Source organism: Amblyomma mixtum, chromosome 9 (assembly GCF_055824585.1).
Source record: "Amblyomma mixtum isolate Tamu chromosome 9, ASM5582458v1, whole genome shotgun sequence".
NCBI classification, from domain to species: Eukaryota; Metazoa; Arthropoda; class Arachnida; order Ixodida; family Ixodidae; genus Amblyomma; species Amblyomma mixtum.
The window spans coordinates 28,725,289-28,741,139 of NC_143020.1; the positions used below are offsets into that span (position 1 = coordinate 28,725,289).

The following is a 15,851-nucleotide window of genomic DNA, read 5'->3' on the forward strand; positions in this document are numbered from 1 at the left end:
ATGTGGGCTGTGCGATGGAGGGGGGGGGGGGGGGATCAAGATTACCCGCTGGTAGAAATTATACCGGAGCTCGAATACGGCCCCTCTTTTTCTCTTTCTTCTATCCCACCCACTTTCTCCCTTATTTCGCGTCGAGGTTGAAGTTCCCACACACACACAAGTGAGACAATTACTGCGCCTTTATTTTCCTAAAAATAGCCTAAACATAACGCGCGCGCCAACTGCGGGGCTGCCGCTCTGCGAACGATACAAGCGCCACAACAGAGGTACGCTGCGAGCCTGTCTTGCGTAGTACAGCCGAAATTACAAAGCGCGCCGCAGGCATTTTACGCATAACATTAGCATCTCAGCGGCTGACGGCATCCCGTAAACAGACTCTACTCAAGAATGTAGTTAATCACTGAGGCGGCTACTACCGTCCATTAGCCGCCCTAGAATGCTCTACGCAATTCCCACATTGCATTATGTGCTGTCCACGGTATGAGTATCGCTCTACTCTCAGCGACAAGATAGACGACGGACTTGATATTTTTAAATTGGGCATGAAAAGATGGGCCCCGTTAAAGTGACATCCTTGTACTTGAAATAAATACCTCTGAGTATATAATTCAGAAGGCGCACACAATGTTAACAGAGCAAGTCTATACTTTCTGTTGATTAAAAAAAAAGTGGTGGTGCGATACTTTTATACGTCATAATTGAAAGTTAAAAGGTATGAACTTTCACGTCACCAAGTTTGTTAACCTTTTTCCGCTGGAACTAGACCGTGTAAGAGACGTTTATCGTGAGTACCATGAATGTTGCTGTGCGTTTTAACCATGACGGCTCACAATATAACCTTACATTGTAGGAAGGACGTATTTCTTCATATACGGCGTCCAGGAGGAGACATGAGCTCAGTCCTCTTGAAAAACTTCTTGTCATTATGTGGATAATTGGAATATTAGATTTTAATTCTTCGCTTTGATTGTTATCCAGTTTTACGTTAATAACGTACAGTGAGATTTAACTTAACGTTAGTGAAATTTTAAGGACACGTTTCTTCAAAGTGTGGCTTTGCGTTAGACAAGAAAAAGCGAAAAAGAAATTGGTTTTTATTTTCAGGTCGCCAGTTCTCACAGAGATCTGATTGGGACGAAGCCCCAGCAGCTCCTCCTGTTTCGGTTACCATCGAGGTGTTTATTGTTGCAGATAGGCCGCACCATACGCACTTCAACGAAACGAAAATGTTTCTTACATACTTATGTGTTACCTTGAACTCGGTAAGTGTCACTAATAACACCTGAACCCCTTGCAAAACGGAAGACATGTGCTCTGCAGTCTTGATGCCTACACATTTGGGCGAAAAGATTTGCTTACGAGCATCTTAACTGGTGAAGCCTTTTCTTTTGAGAAGTGTTGAATTTCGAGCATCGACGACCACTCTCTCATTGTATTGCTAAAATGGGTTGGCTAACACAGGTGTTTCTTTCATTTACTAATAGTTTTCAGATTTTGAATATCGTTGTTGTATCGGGAATGGAGATACTTCGGAAGCAGGGCGACTCAGTAAAGAGTTTGAGAAATTTACAATCGAAGGCGCTAAGTTACGTAGCCGATAAAAAGAGAATGTTTATGCCTGCTGCAAGCTGAGAGATCGGAGTGGGCGTAACTAGCTTACGCACCCTTTTTTTTTGTCCGAGAAACGGCCACTGTTTTGTAGTTAGTCTGAATAACTTTTATCTTAAACGTCGTCTCAATCCTGTTTACCTTCATTATGTGGCGTTCTTAAATCTGCCCCATGAGACGTAGTCTTCTCGTTGGAAACCTGTTACTACACCTACAGTTCGCTATACTGTATCTGACTGCTGCTCACCTATGCAGCAGAAACGTGGAGGCTAACGAAAAGGTTGTAGCTTAAATTGAGGATAACGCTGGAACCGGTGGACAGGAAATGAAAGGTGAAATGTTGAGACAGAAAGAAGACCGAGTGAATCAGACAACAAACGTGGGTTAATGACATCCTAGTAGAAATCAGGAGAAAGAAAAGGGCTTGGGCAGGGCATGTAATGCGAAGGAAAGACAACCGCTGGTCCTTGAGGGTAACGGAGTGGATACCAAGAGAAGGGAAGCGTAGTAGGGGGTGGCAAAAATCTAGGTCGGCGGATGAGCTTAAGAAGTTGGCGGGGATACGGTGGCCGCAACTGGCAAAGGACAGGGTGAATTGGAGAGATATGGGAGAGGCCTTTGTTCTGCAGTGGGCATAGTGAGGCTAATTATGATAATGATGAATATACAGTAATAATCCCTGGCTCTGAATTCCACGCATATTTCCGCAGGTAAACTTAAGGTTTTCAGACATGGAGCACCCAAAAGTGAAGCTCATGCTGACTGGCACTGAGCAGAATTGGGTAAGCACATAATATTGCACGGTCAAATTTTATTGTATGTTTTCTTCTCTTTAAATGTGTCTTTCTTATACAGGACGAGACATTTCTACGCGGGAATAGTAGATACACGCATGACTCCCAGACGCTCGGTGCATTCAGGCTGTACGCCTATGGGAAGAAGTCGGAATTTGGGACTCCTGACGTTGTGTTCTTTTTCACTGGGTAACTGTACTCTCTGCACCATGTCCCATAGAGCGCGTGTAAGTTTAAAATACGAAGTATAATGAATTTGTATTTTTTTCCAGGCGTGACGTAGTCACGGATGGTGCCGATGGTAAAATAAGCACGGGTGGCTTAGGTGGGTTTAATGTTTTACTCATCATTGTTTCAATGTCAATATTCTATTGAAACCTTCCTTGAATGAAGAAAAGGTGTTTGAGGCGTTATTTTGTTAAATCCACATTGAGGACAGCTCTATCGAGTTATTGTTCCCAGAAAAAATTAATAATCTGTCCCTTTTTGGGCAAATTAGCCTTTGTCCGGACCGAAATGATGTATTTATGGCTGAGAAATTGAATTTGAAAAATTTTCCGAGACTCTATTCAAATGCGTGCCGTCTACGGCGAGGAGGACTCGTTGTTGTATTTTGGAAATGAATGGATGTGTACGATAGCCTCAGAGGTTCGTGCCAAAAAATTGAGCGTCGACGTGAGCAGTTCAGTTGCGAAATCAGCCGGTGATGACGGCACCAGCCTTTTGTTCTCATTAACCTTATAAAAAAACCCGTTTGCAATGAGAGTAGTATTCTTGCCGTAAGTATTCCGTAGTTTAACGATGCACACCACAATGAATATCCACTCAGTATCCCCTTACGTTTGACATGCTTGCTTTTCGGTCGTTGCGCAACATTTAGTGGTAGAAGAAAAGACGTGAGCTCTCTAGCTGCTTTCAATACTGGTTGCAGAGTAACAAGAAAATAAGCACCTTAATCATAGCGACAACATTTTGAGCACAATGATGTTCCAGAATATATGACGTCGAGATTGCATCACGCTTAGAAAAATCGACGAAATAAATGACATACCTTGCGATGGTGAGATCTAAAATAGTTCATACAGGATAAATGACGGCAAACTTCCTAGAGATGCTTATAAAGAGGAGCGATGTAGTTGCAAGATATATTGATGATGTCCGATTATTCTGCGCTCCGAAATAAAGACATAAAGACACTGAAGCTTGTAATAACATCAAAGACAAAAAAATACGACAGTCTTCGCATCGCCTTTTTTTTCTTCTTGCGCATAACCTTTGATGGCATTACAAGTGTGAAGCCAACTAGCCCGTCAACAACTCTTGCTGAATGTATTGGAGGCATAAAAAAAAAAAACAAACACTGAAGAGCTTTTTTTAAGCCAGTTTTTGCTTCCTGGTTGATACAAAGGCTGGTGAGCATAAGTGTTCGGAATTGAATCAGGAGGTAAATTCTTTAGCAAGTAATAAGTGGGCTCGAGCACTTCTCAGCTTTCTCGAGGAATTTTTTCAGGCTAGTTGGTACATGCGTAGTTAGTCACAGCACCAGAAGACACAGACCACACACACACACACAAAAAGATTGCGTTCTCGTCGCGTTGGCGGCGGTCAATTTCGTGTGTCATCGGTTGTCTGCATCTTATTACGCTGTAATCTTTCCAGCTAGACTTCGTAGCAGAATGCAGTGGCGATTGCAATAGAGGATATTCAAAATTCCGCAAGTGCGCTTTCCCACATAACTATGTTGCTCCAAACAAGATGGCCGACTTCGCTATAAAAGAACTACGTGGGCTACAGGACAGGCGATAAAGGTGTCGATAGAATGTAAGAAACGTATTTTGGAAGGATGAAACAAAAAACCAGTCTTCCTTGCTTTGTTTCAGCTGGAAACGCATGGTCAGCGATCTTGTTTGGGACAACATTGTTATGCGGGAAAGCGCACTAGCGGGATTTTGAATATGCCCTATTGTGGGCATTGAAAACCCGAAGGGCCATACCGGCTTAGAGAGACACCGTAGTGGGGAATACAGAATAATTCAGACACCCGCGGTTGTTTAACGTACGCTGACATCTCACAGCACACGAGCGTTTTTCTTTTATTTTGCCTCCATCGAAATGGACCGCCACAGCCGGAATCAAACCCACGACCTTGAGCGCCAAAACTGGCGCTCAGCAGAAGCTGAGCGCCAAAACAACTGAGCCACTGGGGCGGGTACTTTGTAGCTGTGTGCTCTGCAGAAAGTGTGTTATGAATTATACCATATAGCTCTCTAGCCGCGCGTCATGAAATAGAAGTTTCATGTCGAAACAAAAACCACACGAAAACAACAGCTTTGCCAGTTTTGACACGCGTTACTAGGGTATAATGTACACAGAAGCCTAAAGGGCTAAGACTTCGTATAAGTAGGCACTAAAGTTCCTCTGTATGCAGCTGTATCTTTCGCACAAGCGAAGCATACAATTATTTCAATTAATATTTTGTTCTGCTCTTTTTTGGTTCTGTTTAGGCATAGCCTACCTTGGTGGCCTCTGCACTAATGGCTACGTAGGTCTTGGCGAAGATCGGCCTGGATACTACAACGGAATGTTCACCCTTTCACACGAAATGGGGCATCTGTAAGGCTTTGTTTCATTGCTACAGAGCTTTGTTTCTAGGCGTATTTACGGTGAAGTGGAAACTGTGAAATGCACTCAGGCATTCGACGCGTGGGTGGGGAAGAACTGTGGCGCCTAATAAGCAGTTCTTATTCTAAACATGCATTCTCCATAGACTCATGCAAATTCAGTAGTCATGGTCTTCTGGTGATAGGAAAATGAGAAGAATATCTCACCCCTATATAATATAAATCAGAAAATATCAGAAACCATTTCACACAGTCGAAATTTTAGCACTCATACTGGCATTACGGAATCAGGGTGTACAACAGCGTTATGTAAATAATGCTGGAAGATGTCTATAATGGCTGCACAACCTTCATAGTCCTCCATAAAGAGAGCAATAGAATTGAAATATAGGAGGGCGTGAGGCCTAGATACACGACATCGCCAATTGTATTCACCGCCTGTTGCTGCAGGTAGCTTATACTTTTATATGGAGGAGTTGGAAAGGAGAGTTAATGGAGAATGCCTTAGTAATTTGCCATTCGCGGGTGCAGTTGCTTGCCAAGTGACTCAAGGAATGAATGGGAACGCATAATCAATGGCATAGTCAAGGAAATGTAACCGTGGGTCTAAAAATTTGTATGCAGAAAACTAAATTAATGCCAACAGCATCGGAAGGGAACAGCAGTTCACTATTTTTAGCTAAGCGCTGGAACTGGTGAGAAAATACTTCTACTTAGTGCAAGTAGTGATCGCAAATCTTGACGAGACAGAAGTAGCTAGAAGGATAAGAATGCGGTGGAGTGCATTTGGCATGTACTCGCTCAGATATGAGTGGCGGTTTGCCAATATCGCGCATGAGCGAAGTACGCAACAGTTGTATGTCACCGGTACGCACCTATGAGGCAGAACAATGAAATGTACAGAAAAGAGTTTAACTTAAGTTTAAAGGAATGTAGGAAGGTATGGAAGCGAAAATGTTAAGTGTAACATTCAGAGGAAGGTAGAGAGGGGAGTATGTCAGGGAACAAACGCGAGTTAATGATATCGTAGCCGAAGTCAAGAAGTGTAAATGTTCTTGTGAGGGGCATATAATGCGAAGGCGAGATAACTTATGGTCGTTAAGGGAATAGAGTGAATTCCAAGAAAAGGCTAGAGTAGCAGGAGGAGGCAGACAATTAGGTAGGCGGATGCCATTAAAGATTTTGTTGTGTTAAGGTAGCCATGTCTGAGACAGGCAGGGTCAACTGTATAAATATATGGGAGGCCTTTTGTCGTTCAGTGGGAGTAGGCAGGCTGATGATGACGATGGTGGCGACATGCTTTTTGTGTTGACGAGATGGTGCAGACGGACAGGTGTTGTAGACACACTGAAAAGTACTTTCACTTTTTTTCGTTTCTTCTGTGGGTCGTTAGGTTGTTTGTCCCTCCTGCTTAGGCCACATAGGCCTGCAGTATTTTGAAATAAATAAATAAATACTGATCGAACTCGTACTCGGCTGCCAGAAGTAGTAGAGGAAGTTCTCGGGTTGGGCCAGTTGTGACACCGAGCAGATAAGCGAGTGTTTTTCGTCTGGAACCTGATTTATCTTGTAATTCGCTTGAAGGTTTACTATTAGATCTAGCGTTACAAAGGTGAAAGTACTTCTTACTCAAACAACAGTAGCGTCGTACAGAGCCTAGTCATCACATATTCTGCACCGCAGAAAAAACGTTGCAGTATATTTCAAGCATTAGTTCTTCCTTCATATCGATGCAAATGCGATTCACTAAATAGTCTGCGAACCGGCTGACCTATTTAGGTATAAACCAGAAGTGGTTTGCAATGACATATGAAGGGAATACTTTTGAACATTTGCCTTCTTCAGAACTGAGAACGGCGCAAACAGTCTGTGTGCCAAAAAATATCTCAGGACGTTTACGAGTGCATACCGCCAATGCTTAACATTAGCTGTGGCTTCAGAACCATGAATTGCGGTAGTTTTCTGGCCTCGGCTTGAGCACCATGCTCCTCCGTGATACTCTTCCCGGCTTTCTTATTACGCATACAGCTGCCTGGCGGTCTGCCAAGATCACCGAGCTAGACACTGCTGGCGACGCATCCGTAAAAAGATAAACACGCCATGTCGTTAGTAACGTGCATCGCACTCATCCCCTAACCCTACTTCCCCAGTGCAGGGTAGCCAACGAGAGCAGCCTTCTGTTAACAGCCCTGACTTGCCACTTCCTCTTTATCTCTTATCTCTTAGCATCTTGGGGCGATGGCATGGTGTGTGGTGTGGACGCCGCCTATATGCACATGGCGCTGCAACAGAGTTGAACGCGCTACGAAGAGCTGCGACACTGAAAATATAATTATATTTGAAGGGGCGATTTATTATTAACGAAAGCGATATCTACACTGAGCAGCTAAGGCAGATTGCGCTGCCCGGGGCAAATCTGACAAATCAAGGAGGGGACTCGTGTGCGAGCAATTAGCGGTGAAGAAGGTCTGCCGTATTCAACGTTTTTCTCACAATGTGCGCAGCACACTGCACCGTTGGACGCTGACGACGACGGTGCAAAACTGACAAAAAAACTTTAGAATAGCTAACGCGTTGAATTACAGGGTGCAATTTAAAATATGCAAGTGAGTCGTAGTGTTGTCACAATAGAGAGGCCCCCGAGACTAAACAAATCCCGGCCACCAATCTCGGAACGCGACGTTACACCGCTAACGGCTTGAACTGTTCGCTAATACCATACTTCTGCCACCTCAGCCCTTAAGGTGTCGACGCAAAAATATGGTGCGACCAAATAACACGCCGTTATTTACGAGCAGGCACTAAGCCGGTTGTAAAATGGGGGGCTTTATTTTACATTTTAGCGCCAGCCAGAGCTACCTGCTATGCACATATGCACTCACGCACATGAACATGAAACCACACACTAGCATACGCTTATACATCTCCTGAACAAGGCTTAAACAAATACAAGACTTGCTTAAACGCTGGCTTTTTAATTGAAAGCTATGGTGCAAAACAGGTGGTTGAAGCGTAATGAGACAAATATAAAGCGCTCACTGTAAAGGGGACTTTTATGAAGCAAAGCGTCATTGTAATACATAGTAGAAGACCGTGTCTGTGTCTTCATTTGTGCCAACGAGCACATTAGCTATGGATGCTGGTTTGGGTAGATTTTCTAGAGAATGTGCCCAAAGTGATCTGGGGACTAGTGCGGACTTTGTGTATGATATGCTTGTAGTCAGCAATCAACAGGGCAGTTTATATTTTTCCGTGTGACCTCAGGTAAGGGAAGAGTAGGAGGTGTTTTCTTTTTTTCTTGGACATGCCGCTTCTGCACCAATCGCCTTAGTGGAGCTGTTTGCATTTGTGTCTACATGGGCTCTTTCGAAATAGGTTGGGAGCACAACACGACGGATCAAAGAGAGTGGAACTGGTGCCTCACTACGTGGGATCGGAAAATTGCCCATGGGACGACGGATACATGATGAGCTATAAGGACCACGGTGCAAATCATCAGCAGTTCTCCAAGTGCAGCCTGGAACAGATGAGGATTGTGATAACGTAAGCTTTTTCGTGCTGAAATTTTTTCCCTTCAGTGATGAATTTGTATATGTATTCCATGCAATGCACGAAAACCTGAGGACATGAATGTGCGAAAAACTATTTTCTCGCGCATTTTCGCGCAAGAAACTCTGACTTGAGCGGCAAGAATCGAATCGTCAGGGTAGAAAAATGAACCAAGGATATCGAGAAATGCCACCTATGAGTTTTTGTCTCCTGGAAAGGTATGCTTGTCTGGCGATTAAACTAATTACTGGTGGGCGCTGCCGGTACCAATGTTGTTGATTATAATTATTAACTTTATTCTGCTAAGAATCCCAAAAAGCTAATAAAACTAATTTATTCAATCTATATTGGAAGAACTAATGTTCGTGCGGCTGAAGACTGCGTTCGGCTAAGGGCACAATGAAAATATTTGCGTGATAAGAGCGCTGTTTCGTACAGGGGCACGCACAGGCTGCAAAGAACGCTATGCATCGAGTATGGTAAAACAAGTACAGCCAGCTACTTCTTTAACGGTACCGCGTGACCTTCGACCGGCGGAAATGTTACAGCTCTTCGTCGGCTTAGAGCTACACCGTGACCAAGAATAAGCGCATGCGCACTGTCTTTCTCCCAGCACGAGTATTATCACCTAGGTCTTCCCTCAACAATTCCACAACCGCTGTCACGGCTAGCTCAATAGTGATGCAGCCGCCTTCGCCGACCTTAACAGTTGCAGGAGTTTACGAGCTAATGGGTTGCGTTTATTTCCTGTTATTTATGAACTTAAATATAATAAAAAAAAACGTAGAAAGCAGGACAAATAGCCGATGCAAAAGAAAAGATGTGTTCGCTGAAGTTTTATGCTTTGTACCTATTCCCTTTTATTGCTGACGTGTTTCCGCGGGCGTGTGTTTAGTCGTCAGTTTTGTTGGAATAATATAAATTCTTCGGTTATTTCTGCACTATTCCTCTGGACGATTACCTAATAACGACGGCCCCACAGCGTGTATGGTCGTCTCTGCTCCTATGTGAGGCCTTCTGCTTGCCGCTATTTTGCCACTAAAAAAATTACTCTAAGCGGAAGGAATGTATACAAAACCGTGCTGGTGTTGCAGTCTTGGTGCGTCCGCAATGCACTTCACAAGGGGTTAGAAGCATGCGGCATGCGTGTAACCATACCGAACCGTTGCGCTGTTTTTTCAATACCTATGATGTCGCTGTAGTTGCTCATTGGAGAAGGGGTGAACTGTGGCCAGTGCCGTAATGCTGAAAGAGCCTTTCATACCAGGGCCTCTTACCGCAGGACGGAACTTTCTGAACCGAGCTTAATATTCGAATAGCTTCGAGGTCCTTTTACGGTAAAAAAATTCGAACTTCTCTCACAAGTGCTTTTCTGATTAAGGGGGAGAGTCATGTCGTCATCAAGCTCTCGTGACCACTAGTGGACCAATTATAGGGCACAGCCAGATTTGAAAGTCTGAAAAGAGAAAATCTGGAACTTGGTGCATCCCCCCAAAATTCCAAAGCATTTCTAAACGTTTGGAATTTGGCCTACCCCAGGAGAAGGATTATACTGTATTAGTGGAGACTGCTTGATTGTGTTAGCATAATTCCGTATAGAAATTTAATGGAAGGGACTGGAGCATTCTAGAAGATGATGACTTATGTAAAGCATAAAAGGGCAATGGATCCGCTTCTAACCCTTTTGGCTGGAAAATTTCAAGACACTCATTGTTGAAACCATAGCTGGCAATCTAAATATTATTGCATTTTCCTTAACATTAAGCTTGAGGAGGCCGCCAAGTTTTTATGGCAGAGATCGGCACTTGTAGCCGTGATACGGCTCTCACATGTGATCAGGTTGACGCTTTCGCAGTACTGGCAAAAAAATTGCTGTCTGCAGATAACGGACGTCATTTTCGAGGCTGAGATAACTTTTGCATTGATAAGCAGGTGTTTTGTTGCCGTTTCGCTTAAAGGATTACATTCATTACAGTATGATCGTCACTAATCAATACGAATAATTTCGCCCTCAGTGAGAAATTTTGGAGAAATTTACTTTTGCTACCTTATTCGCAGCTTTCGAGGGAAAACGTGTTGGGCTGTCCTCTCAACTGGAGAAGAGGAGGTCGACTTTTTTCCCGGCGATATGATCACTATTGAGGATGCCTGCAGGGAAGTGTTTCCAGAACAAGAAAAAGTGTCTGCACAAATGGTGAGGTATCTTAGAACTTTATGATGAAAGCTAACGGTCCATTTAATTACATCACAGTGCATTTAAGGAGGGGCCGTCTGCAGGCTAGAGGTCTAAATAAGAGCTAAGCATTGAAACCCCACCGCAGCCACAATGAATGTAAAGCCCTTCCGAGGTGCTACATCGGCAACGTCCATAGCATCAGGCACGGCTCACTCGAGAATATAAGGCAGTGCTGAACTGTGAGGTAGGGTGCGATACATAACATGACAGTAACAAGAAGATGAAAATACCGAAGAAGGCTAGCTGCCAAGTCTTTCTTAGATAAACTCATGTACTGAACAGCAGAAGCTAGTTTTGCTGGCCGACAACACGAACATTAGCAACAGGCTATTATTTTAGTAAGAAGCATCGCTGCGCTTGCATCGTCGTTAGCAGTCCGGTACATGGCTGAAACGTGCTCAGTTGGTTTAGTGACTGAATGAAGAATATAACTGCGTCAAGCAAACCTAAAAAGCGATGCAACACATCTACAGCGGCGATGAGTGTATGATGAGACTACGTGCCGGCAGCGCTAAGCAATGACCACCACCCGGTTGAAATAAAAACATAAAAAAATAAAAATATTGCAAACTTAGACTCATGTTCGGTTCATGCTTAGCATTCCTCCCTGGTATTATCCTATAACACAACCATTAATTAATTAGATATGTTATCAGCTGTGCAATTCTGACAGCATAGAATAAAACTTAATGAAAATTGCAGTTTTTCTACTACAAGCCAAGTGTTAAATGGTGGAATCGCCGTTTGCTCCCGATACTGTACATGCGAAAGAGAATTCCGCTGCTTTCTTTTACAATATTCAGGAATAGAGATAAATTAAGAAAGTGCGATGTGTTGCTGATATTATACATCTATTTACAAAGCGCTGCCTAGTAGACAAGCAGTAGGCACTTACTTTTTAGAGCCGATTTGTAGAAAATAAGGGGGAGGGTGCTCGAAGTAAAAGGAGGTTAACAACAGGGGTGGGCCATGGAGAGCGTGTGCGCGTTTTGTGCAATGTTTCTGGCGCTCTTGTTTTAAGCGTTAACTTCTTTAGGCTATCTTTAGTTCCAATTTATGGCAGTCTTCTGTGAGTGAAGTTGACGCTTAAAGCCACGCCGATTACGACGTTGCAACCAATGCGAACAACCCGTAAGACAAAAATACAAAATGCATTGCGGAACAAATAGCAGAATAATCTCTTAGCTCTGGAAGCCAGCATAAAACGGGGAGCGGATGACATAAAGCTCCAGGGTGACTGAAATGCGCTAAAGTACCATACATCCGCAACAAGAATAACAGCATTGTTCCTATAAGGTATTATACATCAATGAACAGTGCACATCTGAGACTAAGTAGTGGCACTATTAGGTAATAACCGGTGATGTTTCTTGAATGGTGCCGGCAGTAACCTGTCAGAGCACATGTGGATACGCATACCACAGGAACGAAAGGTGTAGTAATAAATCCGTATTTTCTTCATCACCATGAACCGTCGTCAGCCTTTATCTTTTGCTCGTTGTACTGATCCACATGGTAGGCGGCAGTAGTGCTGAAAGCTGTTCGATGCGAATGAATGCCTCGCCAACCAACCAGCTTACACTACTTCCAAAGGAATACAGAGGGTTATAGTCAGAACTGAGAGGTGCTGGACTTATCGGAAAACAGTTTTTACAGCAGCAAGCGAACGTGAGAAGGCGGCCAAACCTGCTAAGGCGGCATGCGGGTCCAAGAAAGAGACCAGGTTAAGGCTAGCTTAAACATGAGTGGGATTGATTTTAGGACTGTTGATGGCAGGAACTACGACCCGTCATACAATGTTGTTGCACTGGTCCTGGAAAGTATTCATGCTGGCACATAGTTTTATTAAAGATACAGACTGTAGACATTAGTAGCATACTTGTGACCCACGCGTCGCTGTTAAGAGCATAGTCTATTACGCTAAATTAAAACGTTGTGCGATAAAAATTTTCTTCAAGCATGTGTACTGATTGAAAACTAAAAGAAATGTCGGCAATTGACCGTCAGGTGCTGTGATATGCAATCTTTTACAGATTTTTCCCAGGCCTGGCGAATGCAAAGTGAGATGTAGTTATAAAGAATACAAAGGGGAGTACATTTACACATACTCACAAAATACGACGGCACCAGACTACGCTTCATGTGGAGAAGGAAAGGTAATACAGATTATCTGAGCCTCGTAACATCGCGTAATGTATATATTTTTTCACTTGTAATTCAGGAGCGAAGAGGTGTTATTCAGCAGCTTGGAATTAGCACATTCAATATTATAGTTATTTAACGTGATGTCTTTAATAAAAGCGGTGCTGCAACCACCCGGTGCAGTTGCTTTTGGAGGCTTTCTGCTTCTGAAACCAACTTGTGCCATTCTTGAGACGGGAAACTGTGAGGAAAAATAAACAAATGGTTGCTACCCTGACCCTAGTGGCGACTTTATGGTCACCATTGTAGACTTCCGGTTCTATCCGCTCTCATATTTTTCAGGCATGGCAGTTCCAGACAAAATTTCACTAATACCCTTGAAAGAATTAAATCAACCACCCAGGAAAACGGCACTTTTTCGGCACTAAGCACAGTGTTAGGCGATACTTTGAATGCAAAAGCTATTTTTTGTCCTGGAGAAGAATAAGAGTAAGGCACTTCTCTTTTAGCTGAGGTACCCACACTCACACTAAATAAGTATAGGGGAAGGCTAAGAAGAATGCGCTTTATCATGGTTTTTTCCTGACGCCTCAAATTCCCCTTTACTTCTAAAATCGTTTCACACGCTGCCTGCCTCATAGTCCTCAGGGAACTCGGCGGGAAATGAACAGCTGGTAATGTAAATGTACAGTTCTCCAACACTTGCCTAGAGTGCTCGATCCGGCCACTCTGTTGTCCTTTGCAGACAAACACGATATGGCCATGTAAGATATGGCCAGGAGGCTACTCGTAAATGACACAAGTGTACTCGCCTGTGCGCCATTCAAGCGCTCTAGACAGATGTGTGAACAATCGCGCAACCTCCTATGAACTTTTTCAGCTCGTTATACCTTCGTTCAGAATTCTAGGCATCATTTGCGACATTTCAGACTAATGGATGCAGTACAGCCTTGGTCTAGAGCGCACAGTTTTATTAGGTGCTAGCAGTTTCGCGCTCTTGGCTTTTCCCGTTTAGGCTTGATGTTTAGGTGCTTAACATTGAGCCTTTTTATAGCTGCGCTCAAGTACGGAGACGGTAAAATAAAAGGCCTTTTTTTAATGCGTAGTATATTTTGAAAATGTGGCTATAAAAAGTGTTCGGAGTTCTAGAACTGGACCAAGCAAGGTTTTTCAGTAACTATTTTTCGTAATGCTTCAAGAACCACCGCTGTATTGAAATAAATAGCATTATTTTTCGGGTCACGTGGCAAGGGGAAGCTCCGCCCTCCATGCCCTTTCTGCGCGAAGTGAAAGCCGCACGAACTGATGACAACGCAGCGTTCTCCCGGGGTAAAGCGGAAAATGCAATAAATTACAAATGATTTTAAAGCGCATTCAGTACAAATTTAGAACATCAGAACGTGTGTAATCAAATGCACTGCAACATTTGTTCGATAACGTGTTTCCAAAGGTGAAACAAGGCATCGACGGTTTGATCACGAGAGTCGTACTCATTCGTCCGCCCATGATGGCACCTAATGATAATACAAAGATGACTCAAAATAACCCATTGAAACTGGAGGCGTGTCTAGGGTTGTATTTTGAATTTAATTTCTTTATATGACTAGTTCGTTCATTTGAGGGCGCCGCCAGAAGTCAGAACCCGGCCCATCAGGCATAGCGCCCCACTACTGGTATTCTGGTGACTCGCCTATAACATACAGCGCTTGTACTTGTCCTGAAATCGCGCCATGCCGTCACTTTCGATAATGTCTGCATTGTGAAAAATTCTCTGAAAACTCAGGTGTCGAATGAATTCAAGACATCCGCTACCTTTAACGATGTAGCTGGAGCTGGTTGGGCATTTTCGGGTGAAAATGCACCGTGTCACGATATTTTACTGGGTTTGTCATTTTTTACTGAAATTATTGAGGTGCAGGAGGCAGGGAAAACCTTACTTCAAACCAAAAAGAAACAACTGACATAACACAGGTTGTTTGAAAGGCAGATTAGATTTTTGTATTTCTGGAAAGCAACAATGCCGTTAGATACGTCAGGGCCTGAACTTGGAGCTCTTAAGTATTCAAGTCGCCTCATGAAAACTACTAAATGTTCTCATGGGCAGGTTGTTTGCAAACTACGTTGCGCTAAGACCAAGTTCTGCGCACTGTGCTCTGTGAGGGTATACGAGTACGGGAGACGAGGAGTCCGTTGGATAGTAGCAGAATAAAGCAAGAGCCTTCGAAGTCATAAATGTTCAAGTAAATAATAAAGAAGTTTGAGTCACGGTAGATAACTTGCTAGCGTTCCTGTATTGCTCCAAATGATGTAAGTAGCAGTTAACAAAACACTACCAAAAGCGCCTGGGGATGTAAGCGCTGGAATGAAGGGGATGGGTGAAATGAACGCCTTCAGGAAAGCAGCGCTGCTTCCGAGTGATCGAATTTATGCAGAAGGAATGAAGTGCCGTTACATTCTATAACTGCACTCGACACTTGCGTTCATCACCAATTTTCTGCAGAAACTGTAACCATATGTGCAGTTTCTTCTAATCCATCCGATGTCATCAATGTGCGAAGCAACAGTGCTGGCATTTTCAATTCTTTTTCGAACAGTGCACTGTGTAATCTTTGTAAAATTTGTGGACACTTAGTTGCGAAATGAACGCCTTGAACAGCATGCCATGAGGGAAGGGTATAAAGAAGTGTCTCCCATGTGTACCAATGGGATGTACGCATAAATTTGATTACACAGGTGTTTTTCACGTTCACCAAACACCCCTCTCTTGTTTTGACCATGGGGCAAGTGTGATAAATCTATGCAGTTTGCGAAAGTAGCTAATGAATTCAAGAATTAGCAAGGATGAAGGCTGAGTCATTGTTAATGATCCTAGAAGGAGGTAGGCAAATTGCAAGCGCAGCT

General features: G+C 43.5%; 1 protein-coding gene across 1 annotated transcript in view; it reads left to right on the forward strand.

Annotated features, from left to right (window-relative positions):
- Positions 1-15,851, forward strand: part of LOC149328615 (venom metalloproteinase BumaMPs1-like) — a 33,393-nt gene that overhangs the window by 9,829 nt on the left and 7,713 nt on the right. The window contains exons 5-12 of the mRNA XM_089559037.1: positions 1,105-1,262; positions 2,319-2,390; positions 2,464-2,591; positions 2,675-2,727; positions 4,907-5,015; positions 8,399-8,566; positions 10,631-10,766; positions 12,842-12,964. Of these exons, the coding sequence (XP_089415163.1) occupies positions 1,105-1,262; positions 2,319-2,390; positions 2,464-2,591; positions 2,675-2,727; positions 4,907-5,015; positions 8,399-8,566; positions 10,631-10,766; positions 12,842-12,964 (947 nt within the window). The remainder of the gene's footprint in view (positions 1-1,104; positions 1,263-2,318; positions 2,391-2,463; positions 2,592-2,674; positions 2,728-4,906; positions 5,016-8,398; positions 8,567-10,630; positions 10,767-12,841; positions 12,965-15,851) is intronic.